Source organism: Rutidosis leptorrhynchoides, chromosome 3, assembly GCF_046630445.1.
Source record: "Rutidosis leptorrhynchoides isolate AG116_Rl617_1_P2 chromosome 3, CSIRO_AGI_Rlap_v1, whole genome shotgun sequence".
In the NCBI taxonomy this organism is placed as follows: Eukaryota; Viridiplantae; Streptophyta; class Magnoliopsida; order Asterales; family Asteraceae; genus Rutidosis; species Rutidosis leptorrhynchoides.
The window spans coordinates 572,754,000-572,769,093 of NC_092335.1; the positions used below are offsets into that span (position 1 = coordinate 572,754,000).

Genomic DNA, 15,094 nt, shown 5'->3' on the forward strand with positions numbered 1-15,094 from the left:
CGTTTGCCCAAAATGACAACGAGAGAATCGGCAACAACTGAATCCAGCAACGGGATAAAACTCGACGCTACAATTCACAAACCATCACTAAACGACAACAATTCAACTTCTACTGACCAAAATCAAGTAATTGTCGTTTTAGTCCACCCGTATTCAGTATTAGGCGGTTGTCAAGGTCTTATGAAAGGCATTGCTCGTACTTTAGCTGATCATGGCATCACTGCTGTTACTTTTGATATGAGAGGCGTCGGAAAGTCTACCGGACGGCCGTCACTTACCGGATTTTCAGAAGTTTCCGACGTTGTTTCCGTCTGCAAGTGGTGTTCTCAGAAGTTTAACTCGAACAGGATTTTACTTGTTGGTTCGTCTGCAGGTATATTAAGTTTTTGATTCGATTAGTTGACTGTGTTTATTGATTTGATTATTTATTATTATTATATTTACTTAGTGATGTTGCTAAATTCATACATATTTTTAGTCGCAATATCAGTCCAAAATGTTATGATTTTTGTGTATTCGAGTATTTTTCAGTTTTGTAATTGGTTAAATGTCCAAAGCGTCGAATAAAATGTCATTATGGATTTTTAATGATAAAAAGATCAAAATGAAGAGAAAATGAAGATTTCTAATGAGATACAAAAGACTACAACATCACGCCTCCTCAAGACAACGATGATTTGTAATATTCAAGAGAGTAATGGGATATTAGATATTACTATAGCAAGTAATGGGTCTTCATGGATAATTTAAATTAATTGGTTGTGATGTGATCACCTAATTACTTTGGATGACAACCAACGTGGCATATGCATGCCTAACCACATCTTTTGGATAAAAATAATAACACTGTAATGTTAGGCCACATAATGAAAATGGGACGGCTACTTTATTTAATTTAAAACCATTTCTTTATCAAGTGCAGAGCTCTTTACAGTAATTTTCCATCCATATGATTTTAATATATGAAGTACAAAATTACTATACACACACATATTACAAGACACAGAAGATATACACACACAATAGGTTTCATTGAGCTACACAACAAAAGATAATAGTTACTCCGTACTTTATAAGTCAACACTTTCAATATCCATTTATTCACTACTGTATCGATTATATTACGTTAAATATCTCGTATTTATTTGGCTTCTGTACCAATTTAATTCTCAAGTCAAGATTAGGATAGTTTCAAATATTAAGGGTGTATTGTTCGTGATTAAGGGTATTATTGTGCGAGTGAAAGGGTGTTGTTTTCATTTCCATTTCTACCATTTGCAGTTAATAAGAGTGAAGATTTTTGTAAGTTTGTTCTACTAAAATTATTGTTATCATCTTTTATCATTATCATTATTGTTATTATTATGTTTGTATATTTTTATTTTTATGTTTACCCTAGCATAATGAGTAGCTAAATTTCCCTAATGGTTGCTTAGATGTAGAGCCCCTAGTGAAATGGATTGTTATCATTTGCAAAATAAAAATGTAACTTAAGTGTTTTTAATATTGAGCCTAATTAAATGAACCATTATTATGTAATTGGATATTTAACCCCTGTCACTTAATTTATGAGATAAAAATAACGAAAGTTATTTTTATTTATATAAATTAAGCTTCAACATTAAAAGTGATTTAGACGAGTTTTATGAATAATTTACTAACACTAAATTAGGAATAAAGTTCGGTGGTTTGGGTAATATCACTAGTCACATAAAAGTGAAATTGTAAAAAGGGAAACCGTTATGATTTGGGTTTTGGCGAAGGTCAAAACTGGGTTGGGTCTCAATTTAAACACTTAGGGACTAGTAACTAACTAAATAAAATCCGGTGAAAATTAGATTTAATTCAGTTAGTCAAAACTTTATATTTTTTCGAAAGGAAAATATAAGTTTATTACTAAACATTTTAATACGAGCTTAAACTTAAAACAATCCATGGATCTAGGGGTGACACATTTAAGTAAACACTCCTATTTTTATATATTGTAAAATCATTATTATCATTATTATTTACGTATTATTATTATTCACTAAAAAAAAAATATCACTCCGTATAATTAAACATATCACTCCGTATAATTAACATATCATGTAATTTAGGGTTTCATATATTTTAGGTTAAAATTTAGGGTTTCATATAATTTAGGTCAAAATTAGGGTTTTGAATAGAATATTTTTATAATTAGGTTATTAATTTATATTAGGTTATAATTAGGTTATAATTAGGTTAGAATGTTTTAATCTTATAATTAGTATTAATATAATTTAAAATTAGTAATTAGCTTATAATTAGTTAATTATTATAATTCCTATTAGTTTATATTAATTTTAATTAAAACATGTCATTTAGTTAATTTAAATAAATTTATATTATAATTGCTCAAAACAAAATTCTAAATATATAGTTTTATTAAAAGTTATTGTTTTAACTAATTATCATCTAGTAATAAAATTGTCGCATCATAATTAGTATAATTTCATTTAGTATCTTTTTAAGTTAATTCTTGTAATATTGTAATTTTATTTTATTTAGTAAATTAGTTTAAGTTATTTTCTTTTACTGTTACTATAAATTCCTAATCCAAAACCCCCCTTTACTTAAGTTTGACATCAAAGACTATTAAAAACCATTAAACACTCCATCTCCCTGTGGAACGAATCGGATTTACCAATAAACTAAACTACACGGATAGGACCAGTTGCCTATATATGTGTGAAATCAACCCGAATTCATTAAAACACCATATATACAAGAAATCAATTCGTGTAACAAAATAACTCAAATCCGTTCAAAATAAAGGTTACGTTTCGCAGCATCAACTTTTTGGCGCCGCTGCCGGGGAACGAACCCGGGTCACCCGCGTGACAGGCGGGAACGAATCGGATTTGAGTACTCGCACTTGAACTTAGGCGAACTTAAACCAACCAATTCAGGCCTTAGATTCATTGATCAATCGGTTAATAAACCTATAGGGATTGCTGAAAACTTAGTAGTAAAAACAGGTGAACTTGAGTTTCTAGCTGACTTTGTAGTTGTAGACATGAAAGAAGATAAGTTTGTACCTATTATTTTAGGTAGACCATTCTTAGCAACTGCATGTGCTTTAACAGATTGGAAAACAGGAAAACTAGTTTTGAAGGATAGAGGCAAGAGTGCAACCTATCAAACTGAGTTTAGTATGAACCCACCACCCACACCGATAGTTTCAGTGAATATTGTTGACCATGTCAAACCCATTAGTCAACAAGCTAAGTGTGGGGAGGGTGATGAGGAGAAACTAGATAGTAAACCGCTCAATGATAGTGTTGTTGAGAAAACCATGAAAAAGTTATATGGTAGGATTAGAAATGCTATGTCGAAAAAAGATAAACATTTGAGAGAGAGATTGATTTCAAACCTATCAAAACTTGAGAAATATAAGTTGAAAAAACTGGTTGAAGAGTCAAGATTTTCGGACTCTTGGTTATTATCAAAAATTAGTGGTAAGAATGGTTGCAGTAATGGTTCTATTGGAGTAAAGAAGGGTGATGTTTATCACCCCGACGTTAGTTAAAAATTGGGGTAGGGTCGCGTGAACGACTCGCTAATAAACTTCACAAATTGTAAATAGTCCCATTCGTGTGTCTCGTTTTTTTTTATATTGTGTTTTAAATTCCTTTTTATTTTTTTATTTTTTTATATTTTTCATATACTTGTTTTAAAATTTAAAAACGTTAATCTTTTTAACACAAAAATAGAGTGTTTTTATTTTATTTTAAATTTGTTTTCGAAAAATATTAAAACTTTAACTTTTAATGAATTGAATTTTATAAATTGAATTTAAAAATTTATAAACGGATTAAGATCAGGTATAACAACCGAATTTCCATTACAAATATAAATTTATAAAAGATATTTTAAATTTAATTGATTATAAGTTATAAAAAAAAAATATAAAATGAAAAAAAAAAAAGTAAAAAAAAAAAATTTAGTTTGTAATAACATAATTTTTTGGTGTGTATTGAAACTTATTATGTTTTTATTTTTTATATATATGCAAGAAAATATAGCGTGGGGTAAAAAAAATGTGTTGTACGATTGAATTAAAACCCCATATTTTGTGTGTTTTTAACATGGTTTGACAGGTACAGATGAAAATGCAATTAGACGAAACGAAACATCAAATTACATTGTGATACAAACGTTGGATATAATCATAGGTAAAACAATTTGAAAATCCAAAACGGTTAACAAAGGAAGTTCCAAATACTCTACACTTTTTGTCCTCTCAAATTTATACATTATTATCTGATTTTATGTAATGAGGGCATTACATAATCTTAAGTGTGGGGTGGGAATATATAAATTCTCGAGAACTAATAAGTTATTGGTTTTTATGAAAATTTGAAAATTTTTAAACAAACGTATCTAATCAATTTTTAAGGTAACTACGAGCAATTAAAGATCAGGTGTAAAAACCGAAATTGTTGTCTCCATACATTAAAAATACATAAGTTTATTTGTTTAAAACTTATAAAAGAAAACCATTTATAACAAGAATTTATAAATCCTTATATTGAGAACCATTTATCACATTTTTCTTTGAAGTTTATTGCAGATATCATTGCTAAGGAACGTATAAACCTGAATATTCCATTATCACGAGTAATAGAGGATGAATCAAGTCCATCCCGTAAGGAAGTAAAGTCTTCCGAATTGACACACTTGCTAACTTATGTTAGAAGATGTAGTCCAGAACAGCTGTAGGTTGACGAAAAATCTTGAAAAGTCATCCCTAAAATCGGCTGGAAATCCACCTAACCTCAGCATCAAACAGGGTTTTTGGTGGTCAGACTTATCCTAACCATGAGATGGATCTGTCTCGTACAATGGGGGGGCACAATGCAAATTAGCTTTTAAGACTAATGAATCTAATCCCCAGATGGATGATCTCCGTAAAGATTAACCGCATCTATGTTTGACCGCGGTCAACATACATATGCCATAACAAATTGAGGTGTGCAAACTCATGGTTCACCGATGATATTTGGACACGATATAATTTTGTTCTAAAACTTATGCTATTTTATGAATTATATTTGTGTAAAACTATTTTTGGACATTTGGCTTCAAGTTCCATGATACTACAATCATGGGGGCGAATAGCTTGCTAATCGCCGACTGAGACTTCGGTTTTCAGTTACCCTCAACCGGAATTTGAGGTTAAAACCGGAAAACGTGTCTAGTGTAAAAACTAGCATGACATTTTATAAAATCATAAAACGTTTTCACAAGGTCCAATTTTCCCTAAGGATCCAAATTTTTAAACCCTAATCACGTGTTTCATGTTTGTTTCTGTTGTCAGAATTTCGTTTCGTGTGGTGTGCGTGTGATCCAATAAATACTGTGTTGTGTAATATATTTCATATAGCGTGTGTTTCATTTCGTGTAGTGTGTGTTGTGTGATCTAAATGTTCGATAAAGAAAAATATATAATGTTCTAATTCTGTTAAAAGATGTAATTGCTTGAGGACAAGCAACGTTCAAGTGTGGGGTAATTTGATATTGCTATAAATATACATATACTTCGTCGCAATATCAATCCAAAATGTTATGATTTTTATGTGTATTCGAGTAGTTTTCGGTTTGTAATTGGTAAAAATGTCCAAAGCGTCGAATGAAATGTTATTATGGATTTTCAATGATATAAAGATCAAAATGAAGATAAAATGAAGACTTATAATGAGCAACAAAAGACTACAACATCGCGCCTCAAGACTACAAGTCAAAATGATCGAAATCACGAAATCAGCGCGCCTGCACGAGAAAAATCATAACTAAATCATACGGACTCGAAAAAAGGCGAATCAGGAGTCCAGACGTCCGTAACTCAAAAATCTACAACTGCCCAGAATTGTACTTACACGAATCGTGTACAACTACACGAATCGTGTAATGTTTGGCCGAAATTCAGATTCCAAATGCAAAGTGGGGCGGCTACTTTGTAATTTTAAAACAATTCTTTACATTAGTGCTGCAGCCAATGGAATTTCTTTTGACTCAACAACTACCTACTATTTCAATGATAAATATGGATACGTTCAGAGTTGAAGAGGATATATGAAGTACAAAATTACTATACACACACATATTACAACACACAGAGAATATTACAACACAAATTTATATTTCAATTACTATAGTTAAAATTATTGTTAAATTTATTACGCTGTAAAAATAGTTTCAGTTATTAAGGGGGTATTGTTCGTGATAAAGGGTGTTATTGTACGCATGAAAGGGGTGTTATTATTGTAATTTTTCTACCATTTGAAGTTAATGCAAGTGAAGGTATTTTAGTAAGTTTACTCTGTTAAAATTAGTGTTATTATTATGCTTGCATATCTATATTTTTATGTCTCCCCTAGTGTAATGGATAGCTAAATTTCCCTAGTGTTTGCTTAAATGTAGAACCCCTAGTGAAATGGATTGTTACCATTAGTAAAGTTAAAATGTAACTTTAGTATTTTTAATATTGAGCCTAGTTAAAAGAACCATTTTTATGTAATTAGGTATTTAACCCTTGCCACTTAATTTAGTAAATTTAAATAACGAAAGTTATATTTATTTACCTAAATTAAGCTTCAACATTAAAAATGATCTAGACGCATTTATGGATAAGTTATTGACACCAATTTAGAAATAAACTTCGGTGGTTTGGGTGATATCAATAAATTATATGAAAGTGAAATTATAAAAAGGGAAACCGTTATAATTTGGGTAATGGCGAAAGTCAAAACTAGGCTAGGTCTCAATTTAAATACTTAGGGATTAGTAGCTTTCTAAAAAGAATCCGATGAAAATTAGATTTTATTTAGTTAAGTTGTAACTTTATATTTATTCGAGAGAAAAATGTAAAGTTTGATACTAGAACATTTTAATAGGGCGTAAAACTTAAGACAATCCATGGACCTAGGGGTGACACAATTAAGTAAACACTCCCATTTTATCTTATTTATACTTCTTATAAAAGTTTTATCATTTTTATTTACGAATTATAAGTTTAAAATATATAAAAATACATAAAAACATTTAATTTTTCGAACAGTAAACTGTCACATACTTTTAGCCTTACACGAATCGTGTACGGTCACACGAATCGTGTAGGCCTTGACGCGGCTACAGTACCAGCTAGGGTAAAAATTAGGGTTTTGATTAATTAATTATTTATAATTTAGGTTATTAGTTATTTAATTATTATAATTAGGTTATTTATTATATAATTAGTTTTAATTAAGTATAAAATACAAAAATACATGTTTTAATCCTAAAATTAGTATTAATCATTATAGGTTTATAAATTGTAATTAGTTTATAATTAGTAAATTAATTAAATTCCTTTTAATTTGTATTAGTTTTATTAAAAATGCATTTTAGTTAAATTAATTAAGTTTATATAATTTTTCCTTAAAACAAAAATCTAAATATATAATTTTATTAAAAATTACTATTTTACTAATTACCATTTAGTAGCATAATTAATGCATCATAATTAAGTATAATTTCATTTAGTATCATTTTAAGATAATGCTTGTCATATTATAATTTTATTTTAATTAGTAAATTAGTTAAGTTATTTGCTTTTACTGTTACTATAAATTGCCTAATCCAAAACCCCACTTTAATTAAGTTTGACATCAAAGACTATTAAAAAGAAAACCATTAAACGCTCCATCTCCCTGTGGAACGAATCGGATTTACCAACAAACTAAACTACACGGATAGGACTAGTTGCCTATATATATGTGTGAAATCAACCTAAAATCTATAAAATACCACATATACAATAAATCAATTCGTGTAACAAAACAACTCAAATCCGTTCATAAATAAAGGTCTCGATCCAGCACATCAACTTTTTGAGGGGTGGGAATATATAAATTCTCGAGAACTAATAAGTTATTGGTTTTTATGAAAATTTGAAAATTTTTAAACAAACGTATCTAATCAATTTTTAAGGTAACTACGAGCAATTAAAGATCAGGTGTAAAAACCGAAATTGTTGTCTCCATACATTAAAAATACATAAGTTTATTTGTTTAAAACTTATAAAAGAAAACCATTTATAACAAGAATTTATAAATCCTTATATTGAGAACCATTTATCACATTTTTCTTTGAAGTTTATTGCAGATATCATTGCTAAGGAACGTATAAACCTGAATATTCCATTATCACGAGTAATAGAGGATGAATCAAGTCCATCCCGTAAGGAAGTAAAGTCTTCCGAATTGACACACTTGCTAACTTATGTTAGAAGATGTAGTCCAGAACAGCTGTAGGTTGACGAAAAATCTTGAAAAGTCATCCCTAAAATCGGCTGGAAATCCACCTAACCTCAGCATCAAACAAGGTTTTTGGTGGTCAGACTTATCCTAACCATGAGATGGATCTGTCTCGTACAATGGGGGGGCACAATGCAAATTAGCTTTTAAGACTAATGAATCTAATCCCCAGATGGATGATCTCCGTAAAGATTAACCGCATCTATGTTTGACCGCGGTCAACATACATATGCCATAACAAATTGAGGTGTGCAAACTCATGGTTCACCGATGATATTTGGACACGATATAATTTTGTTCTAAAACTTATGCTATTTTATGAATTATATTTGTGTAAAACTATTTTTGGACATTTGGCTTCAAGTTCCATGATACTACAATCATGGGGGCGGATAGCTTGCTAATCGCCGACTGAGACCTCGGTTTTCAGTTACCCTCAACCGGAATTTGAGGTTAAAACCGGAAAACGTGTCTAGTGTAAAAACTAGCATGACATTTTATAAAATCATAAAACGTTTTCACAAGGTCCAATTTTCCCGAAGGATCCAAATTCTTAAACCCTAATCACGAGTTTCATGTTTGTTTCTGTTGTCAGAATTTCGTTTCGTGTGGTGTGCGTGTGATTCAATAAATACTGTGTTGTGTAACTTATTCCATATAGCGTGTGTTTCATTTCGTGTAGCGTGTGTTGTGTGATTTAATGTTCGACAAGGAAAAATATGTAATGTTCCGGTTCTGTTTAAAAGATGTAATTGCTTGAGGACAAGCAACGTTCAAGTGTGGGGTAATTTGATGTTGCTAAATTCATACATATTTTTAGTCGCAATATCAGTCCAAAATGTTATGATTTTTGTGTATTCGAGTATTTTTCAGTTTTGTAATTGGTTAAATGTCCAAAGCGTCGAATAAAATGTCATTATGGATTTTTAATGATAAAAAGATCAAAATGAAGAGAAAATGAAGATTTCTAATGAGATACAAAAGACTACAACATCACGCCTCCTCAAGACAACGATGATTTGTAATATTCAAGAGAGTAATGGGATATTAGATATTACTATAGCAAGTAATGGGTCTTCATGGATAATTTAAATTAATTGGTTGTGATGTGATCACCTAATTACTTTGGATGACAACCAACGTGGCATATGCATGCCTAACCACATCTTTTGGATAAAAATAATAACACTGTAATGTTAGGCCACATAATGAAAATGGGACGGCTACTTTATTTAATTTAAAACCATTTCTTTATCAAGTGCAGAGCTCTTTACAGTAATTTTCCATCCATATGATTTTAATATATGAAGTACAAAATTACTATACACACACATATTACAAGACACAGAAGATATACACACACAATAGGTTTCATTGAGCTACACAACAAAAGATAATAGTTACTCCGTACTTTATAAGTCAACACTTTCAATATCCATTTATTCACTACTGTATCGATTATATTACGTTAAATATCTCGTATTTATTTGGCTTCTGTACCAATTTAATTCTCAAGTCAAGATTAGGATAGTTTCAAATATTAAGGGTGTATTGTTCGTGATTAAGGGTATTATTGTGCGAGTGAAAGGGTGTTGTTTTCATTTCCATTTCTACCATTTGCAGTTAATAAGAGTGAAGATTTTTGTAAGTTTGTTCTACTAAAATTATTGTTATCATCTTTTATCATTATCATTATTGTTATTATTATGTTTGTATATTTTTATTTTTATGTTTACCCTAGCATAATGAGTAGCTAAATTTCCCTAGTGGTTGCTTAGATGTAGAGCCCCTAGTGAAATGGATTGTTATCATTTGCAAAATAAAAATGTAACTTAAGTGTTTTTAATATTGAGCCTAATTAAATGAACCATTATTATGTAATTGGATATTTAACCCCTGTCACTTAATTTATGAGATAAAAATAACGAAAGTTATTTTTATTTATATAAATTAAGCTTCAACATTAAAAGTGATTTAGACGAGTTTTATGAATAATTTACTAACACTAAATTAGGAATAAAGTTCGGTGGTTTGGGTAATATCACTAGTCACATAAAAGTGAAATTGTAAAAAGGGAAACCGTTATGATTTGGGTTTTGGCGAAGGTCAAAACTGGGTTGGGTCTCAATTTAAACACTTAGGGACTAGTAACTAACTAAATAAAATCCGGTGAAAATTAGATTTAATTCAGTTAGTCAAAACTTTATATTTTTTCGAAAGGAAAATATAAGTTTATTACTAAACATTTTAATACGAGCTTAAACTTAAAACAATCCATGGATCTAGGGGTGACACATTTAAGTAAACACTCCTATTTTTATATATTGTAAAATCATTATTATCATTATTATTTACGTATTATTATTATTCACTAAAAAAAAAATATCACTCCGTATAATTAAACATATCACTCCGTATAATTAACATATCATGTAATTTAGGGTTTCATATATTTTAGGTTAAAATTTAGGGTTTCATATAATTTAGGTCAAAATTAGGGTTTTGAATAGAATATTTTTATAATTAGGTTATTAATTTATATTAGGTTATAATTAGGTTATAATTAGGTTAGAATGTTTTAATCTTATAATTAGTATTAATATAATTTAAAATTAGTAATTAGCTTATAATTAGTTAATTATTATAATTCCTATTAGTTTATATTAATTTTAATTAAAACATGTCATTTAGTTAATTTAAATAAATTTATATTATAATTGCTCAAAACAAAATTCTAAATATATAGTTTTATTAAAAGTTATTGTTTTAACTAATTATCATCTAGTAATAAAATTGTCGCATCATAATTAGTATAATTTCATTTAGTATCTTTTTAAGTTAATTCTTGTAATATTGTAATTTTATTTTATTTAGTAAATTAGTTTAAGTTATTTTCTTTTACTGTTACTATAAATTCCTAATCCAAAACCCCCCTTTACTTAAGTTTGACATCAAAGACTATTAAAAACCATTAAACACTCCATCTCCCTGTGGAACGAATCGGATTTACCAATAAACTAAACTACACGGATAGGACCAGTTGCCTATATATGTGTGAAATCAACCCGAATTCATTAAAACACCATATATACAAGAAATCAATTCGTGTAACAAAATAACTCAAATCCGTTCAAAATAAAGGTTACGTTTCGCAGCATCACTTAGTTTCAGTATTAAGTTCTATTAGTTTCAGTAAAAATTAGCTCTATTAGTTTCAGTGTTTTGTTCTATAGAGTTCTAAGTTCTATTATTGCAAATTGCTTGAAAAGTACCAATTTTTTCAAAATGTGATGCCTAATTTGAAATTGTTGGGGGTATCCAAAGTTGAAATCTCTAAGTTAAATTCCCATTAAACAGTGGCGAATCCAGGATTAGAACTCAATGAGTTCCCAAAAAAAATTTCCAATACTAATTATATTTAAATGCTATTTTAATGGTTGTTTACCTAAAAAAAAACTAATTCGAACAATATATGTAATCTGAGTAGTTAAATTTAGTGGTATCCTATACAATTTAAAAGAAAAACTATAGATTCCAAAAATATATGGGGTCATGTAGTTAAATTTAGTGGTGTCCTACACAATTTTAAAGTATTTTTTACATATGAATTTTAAACTAGTGGTGTCCGTGACCTCACGGGTTATACACTAGATTCGCCATTGCTCATAAATGCGCAAATGGATCTATATTAATATAATTATGTTCTAACGCTACATACATAACATTGTAAAATTGATATTGATATATATTACATATTATAATTATTCTATTGTCCACATATTGTGTTACATGCTTTAAAATGTGGTGCATTTTTCTGTTTGGGATTGCTTGTATATTTTTTTGAACTTAAGCAATCGCAGAAAAATATTCGATAGTAAATTATATGGAATAAATTATACCTGGCAAACGGGTCAAGTTGGGCTGGGCTGGTTTGGGTAACGTGTCATGTTGGGTCAGTTTGGGTAACGGGTCAAAACGGTTTTGGAATGAAATGGTTCATGGGCCAAACAGGCAAATTTTAAAACGGGTCCACATTGGTCATGTTGGGTCGGTTGGATTGGGTAACGAGTCGAAACGGGTCATGGGTCAAATGGGTCCAAACGGGCCGTATATTGATTTCTTACATTTATCATATCATTTTATTTATTACTCTCTCCGTCCCATAGTAAGTGTCTTCTTTTAACTTGTCACAGTCTTTATTTCTCAACTTTGACTTTAAATATATTTATTTGTATTATATAATATTTGGTAAAAATTATATGAATGGATTGGGTTTTAAATGTACTTTATATTGGTATGAGTTTCACCAACTATTATATAACACAAATAAAGTTATTCGACGTCAAAGTTGAAAAGAGTAGACTTTGAAAAGTCAAAACATGACACTTATTATAGGACGAGGGAGTATTATTTATTATTCATATTTATTATAATATAAGACACTATTAATATACATAATAATTAATATAACCATGAATACTTTTTGATAAATGTTTGACGAATGAAATTTGTTATGCTCGCCCCATTTGACCCATTCACGAAACCAATTAGACCTATCTCTAGCTTTAGGAATTGATACCCATTGGACAATATCTTTTATATTTTGTATAGGACCCAATAGGTTAGAGCAATAATCCATTGGATCTTGGCACTTGTGTTAGATTTTGACTTGATCATTGGATTGGTATTGCTCCATTAGCGGACCGATTTAATAGATTGTTTCATCATGATTCTAATAAAGAGGTGGTTATCACTGATCGGCTTGTTAAGCATTCGTGGTCGTGGAGTTGGGTATGATCATCGATTTACAGCAGGAATATGGCTGCTCTTGATGTTCTACTGAAGAAATCCATAATGTGCAGTTGCACGATCAAGCAGATAGATGGGCATAGTCTTTAGATTCAAGTGGGTTATACATTGTTCGTTCAGCGTGTGCGCATATCGATAATGCATTGCAACCTTCTAATGGCCCGGCGACTAATGTGGATGAAATCGTTTCCGAGGAAGTTAAAAATTTACTTATGCGTTTGTGTTTGGATAGACTTTTACACTGGTTAATTATCGACTAAAGGTATCACTATGAATTCGTTGGCATGTCCTTGTTGCAAACAAGGGATTGAAGATTTGGAGCATGTATTTTTCACTTGTCCTAAATCATTTGAGTTGTCGAGACTAGTGCGCATATGGCTAGGATGTAACATGCCTTCGTTTACTTCTTGGATTGATATTTCATCTTGGTTGGAAGCATGGAGTTCGACTTCAGTTTCGAAATCAAAGGTATTGGTGATCGGGGCTCTTTTGTGGTTGATATGGAGAGTTTGAAACTGCGTGGTTTTCAACGACACATCGGTTTCTAGGCGTAATTTTTTTGTTTTCATCTTTTTAATTGGCTAAACAATAGAAGTAACATAGATTCGATTGGAATCCATGGCTTCTAAGCCCGTAATTCTTCTAGCTCCTTGCTAGTTGTCTTTTAATAAAATTTGTGTCGTTCAAAAAAAAAATCCATTGGATTTTTGCTTTACATTGTCGTGCCTTATTTTTATTAAGATCCAATTGACCCCAAAAGCTTGACCCAATTAACCCAAATATGAGATTATGAGTCTCAATTGCCAGGTATAGAATAAATAAATATGATTACTTAAAATGTAAGACAGTTCACAGTTGTATACTTGCTTATTTAATTTGTTAATAGTAATAAGCAGTAGTGCTCTAAAATTAGTAAATTCCTAACACCTTAGGTTTTTTCGGATCAAATTATTTGAATACACATGTAACTTGGTCGAGTTATTGAGTTGCTTACTCGGGAGTTGTATTTTACGATACATTGAGTTTTGAATTGATGTATTATTTGATTTGAATATTTGATTATTCGATTGCAGGTGCGCCCATTGCGGGGTCTGCGGTTGATCAGGTAGATGAAGTTGTGGGCTATGTTAGTTTAGGGTATCCTTTTGGGTTGATTGCTTCAATTCTATTTGGAAGACATCATAAAGCGATATTACAATCTACTAAACCGAAGCTTTTCGTAATGGGGACTAAGGATGGATTTACGAGTGTTAAACAGTTGGCTAACAAACTAAAAACTGCAAAAGGGCGAGCGGAAACACATCTTATGGAAGGGGTTAGTCATTTTCAAATGGAAGGTTCGTCTTATGATACTGAAATGGCTAATCTTATTATTGCATTCATTTCATCTTTGTAGTTATAGTTATAGTTATAGTTATAGTTATTCCCCTGTTATTGTAAACTTATAGCATTTGTTCTTGTGATTTTGTTGAAGTTCTCATGTGTTTGTTGACTTGTTGAATAAAACTGTATGTTGTAGAACTAAACCCTAGAGGCTATGTGCGTGTACAAAATACATGTCTTTCAATGATTAATCGTTGATAACTTATGAAACTTAGACCGCCTTAATTGTGTTTGCTAGGCATGAATAGTCAATAGATTATGCTAACTGTATTTACATTGACAGCTAAGAACATGTGTTTTAAGTAGGACTTTAGGACAGTTTGTATGTATATTTGAAGTGACAAAATGTCTCTTCATACTACCCTGGCATTAAACTTTCTTAAATCGATAAGGAAACTGAAGTTTTTCTTAGATCATGCGCTGAGAAGACTGAAACCAAAACACCAAATGCATTCTAATAGGTAATTATAGCAGTAATCTGATATTTGTACATAGTAGAATGGTAATTTTTGCAGTTGTTTAAACAATATGTTTTGTATTGGCCTGGGATGTCCCAAAAAAATACCCATTAGGCATGCATG

The 15,094-nt window shown here is 30.3% G+C and overlaps 1 protein-coding gene across 1 annotated transcript; it reads left to right on the forward strand.

Moving 5' to 3' along the window:
• On the forward strand, positions 1-14,673 carry LOC139898661 (uncharacterized). Its single transcript, XM_071881416.1, has 2 exons — positions 1-373; positions 14,204-14,673. Exons 1-2 carry the CDS (start codon positions 13-15, stop codon positions 14,524-14,526), a joined length of 684 nt encoding a protein of 227 aa, XP_071737517.1. The 5' UTR covers positions 1-12; the 3' UTR covers positions 14,527-14,673.
• The last annotated feature ends 421 nt before the right edge of the window (positions 14,674-15,094 follow it).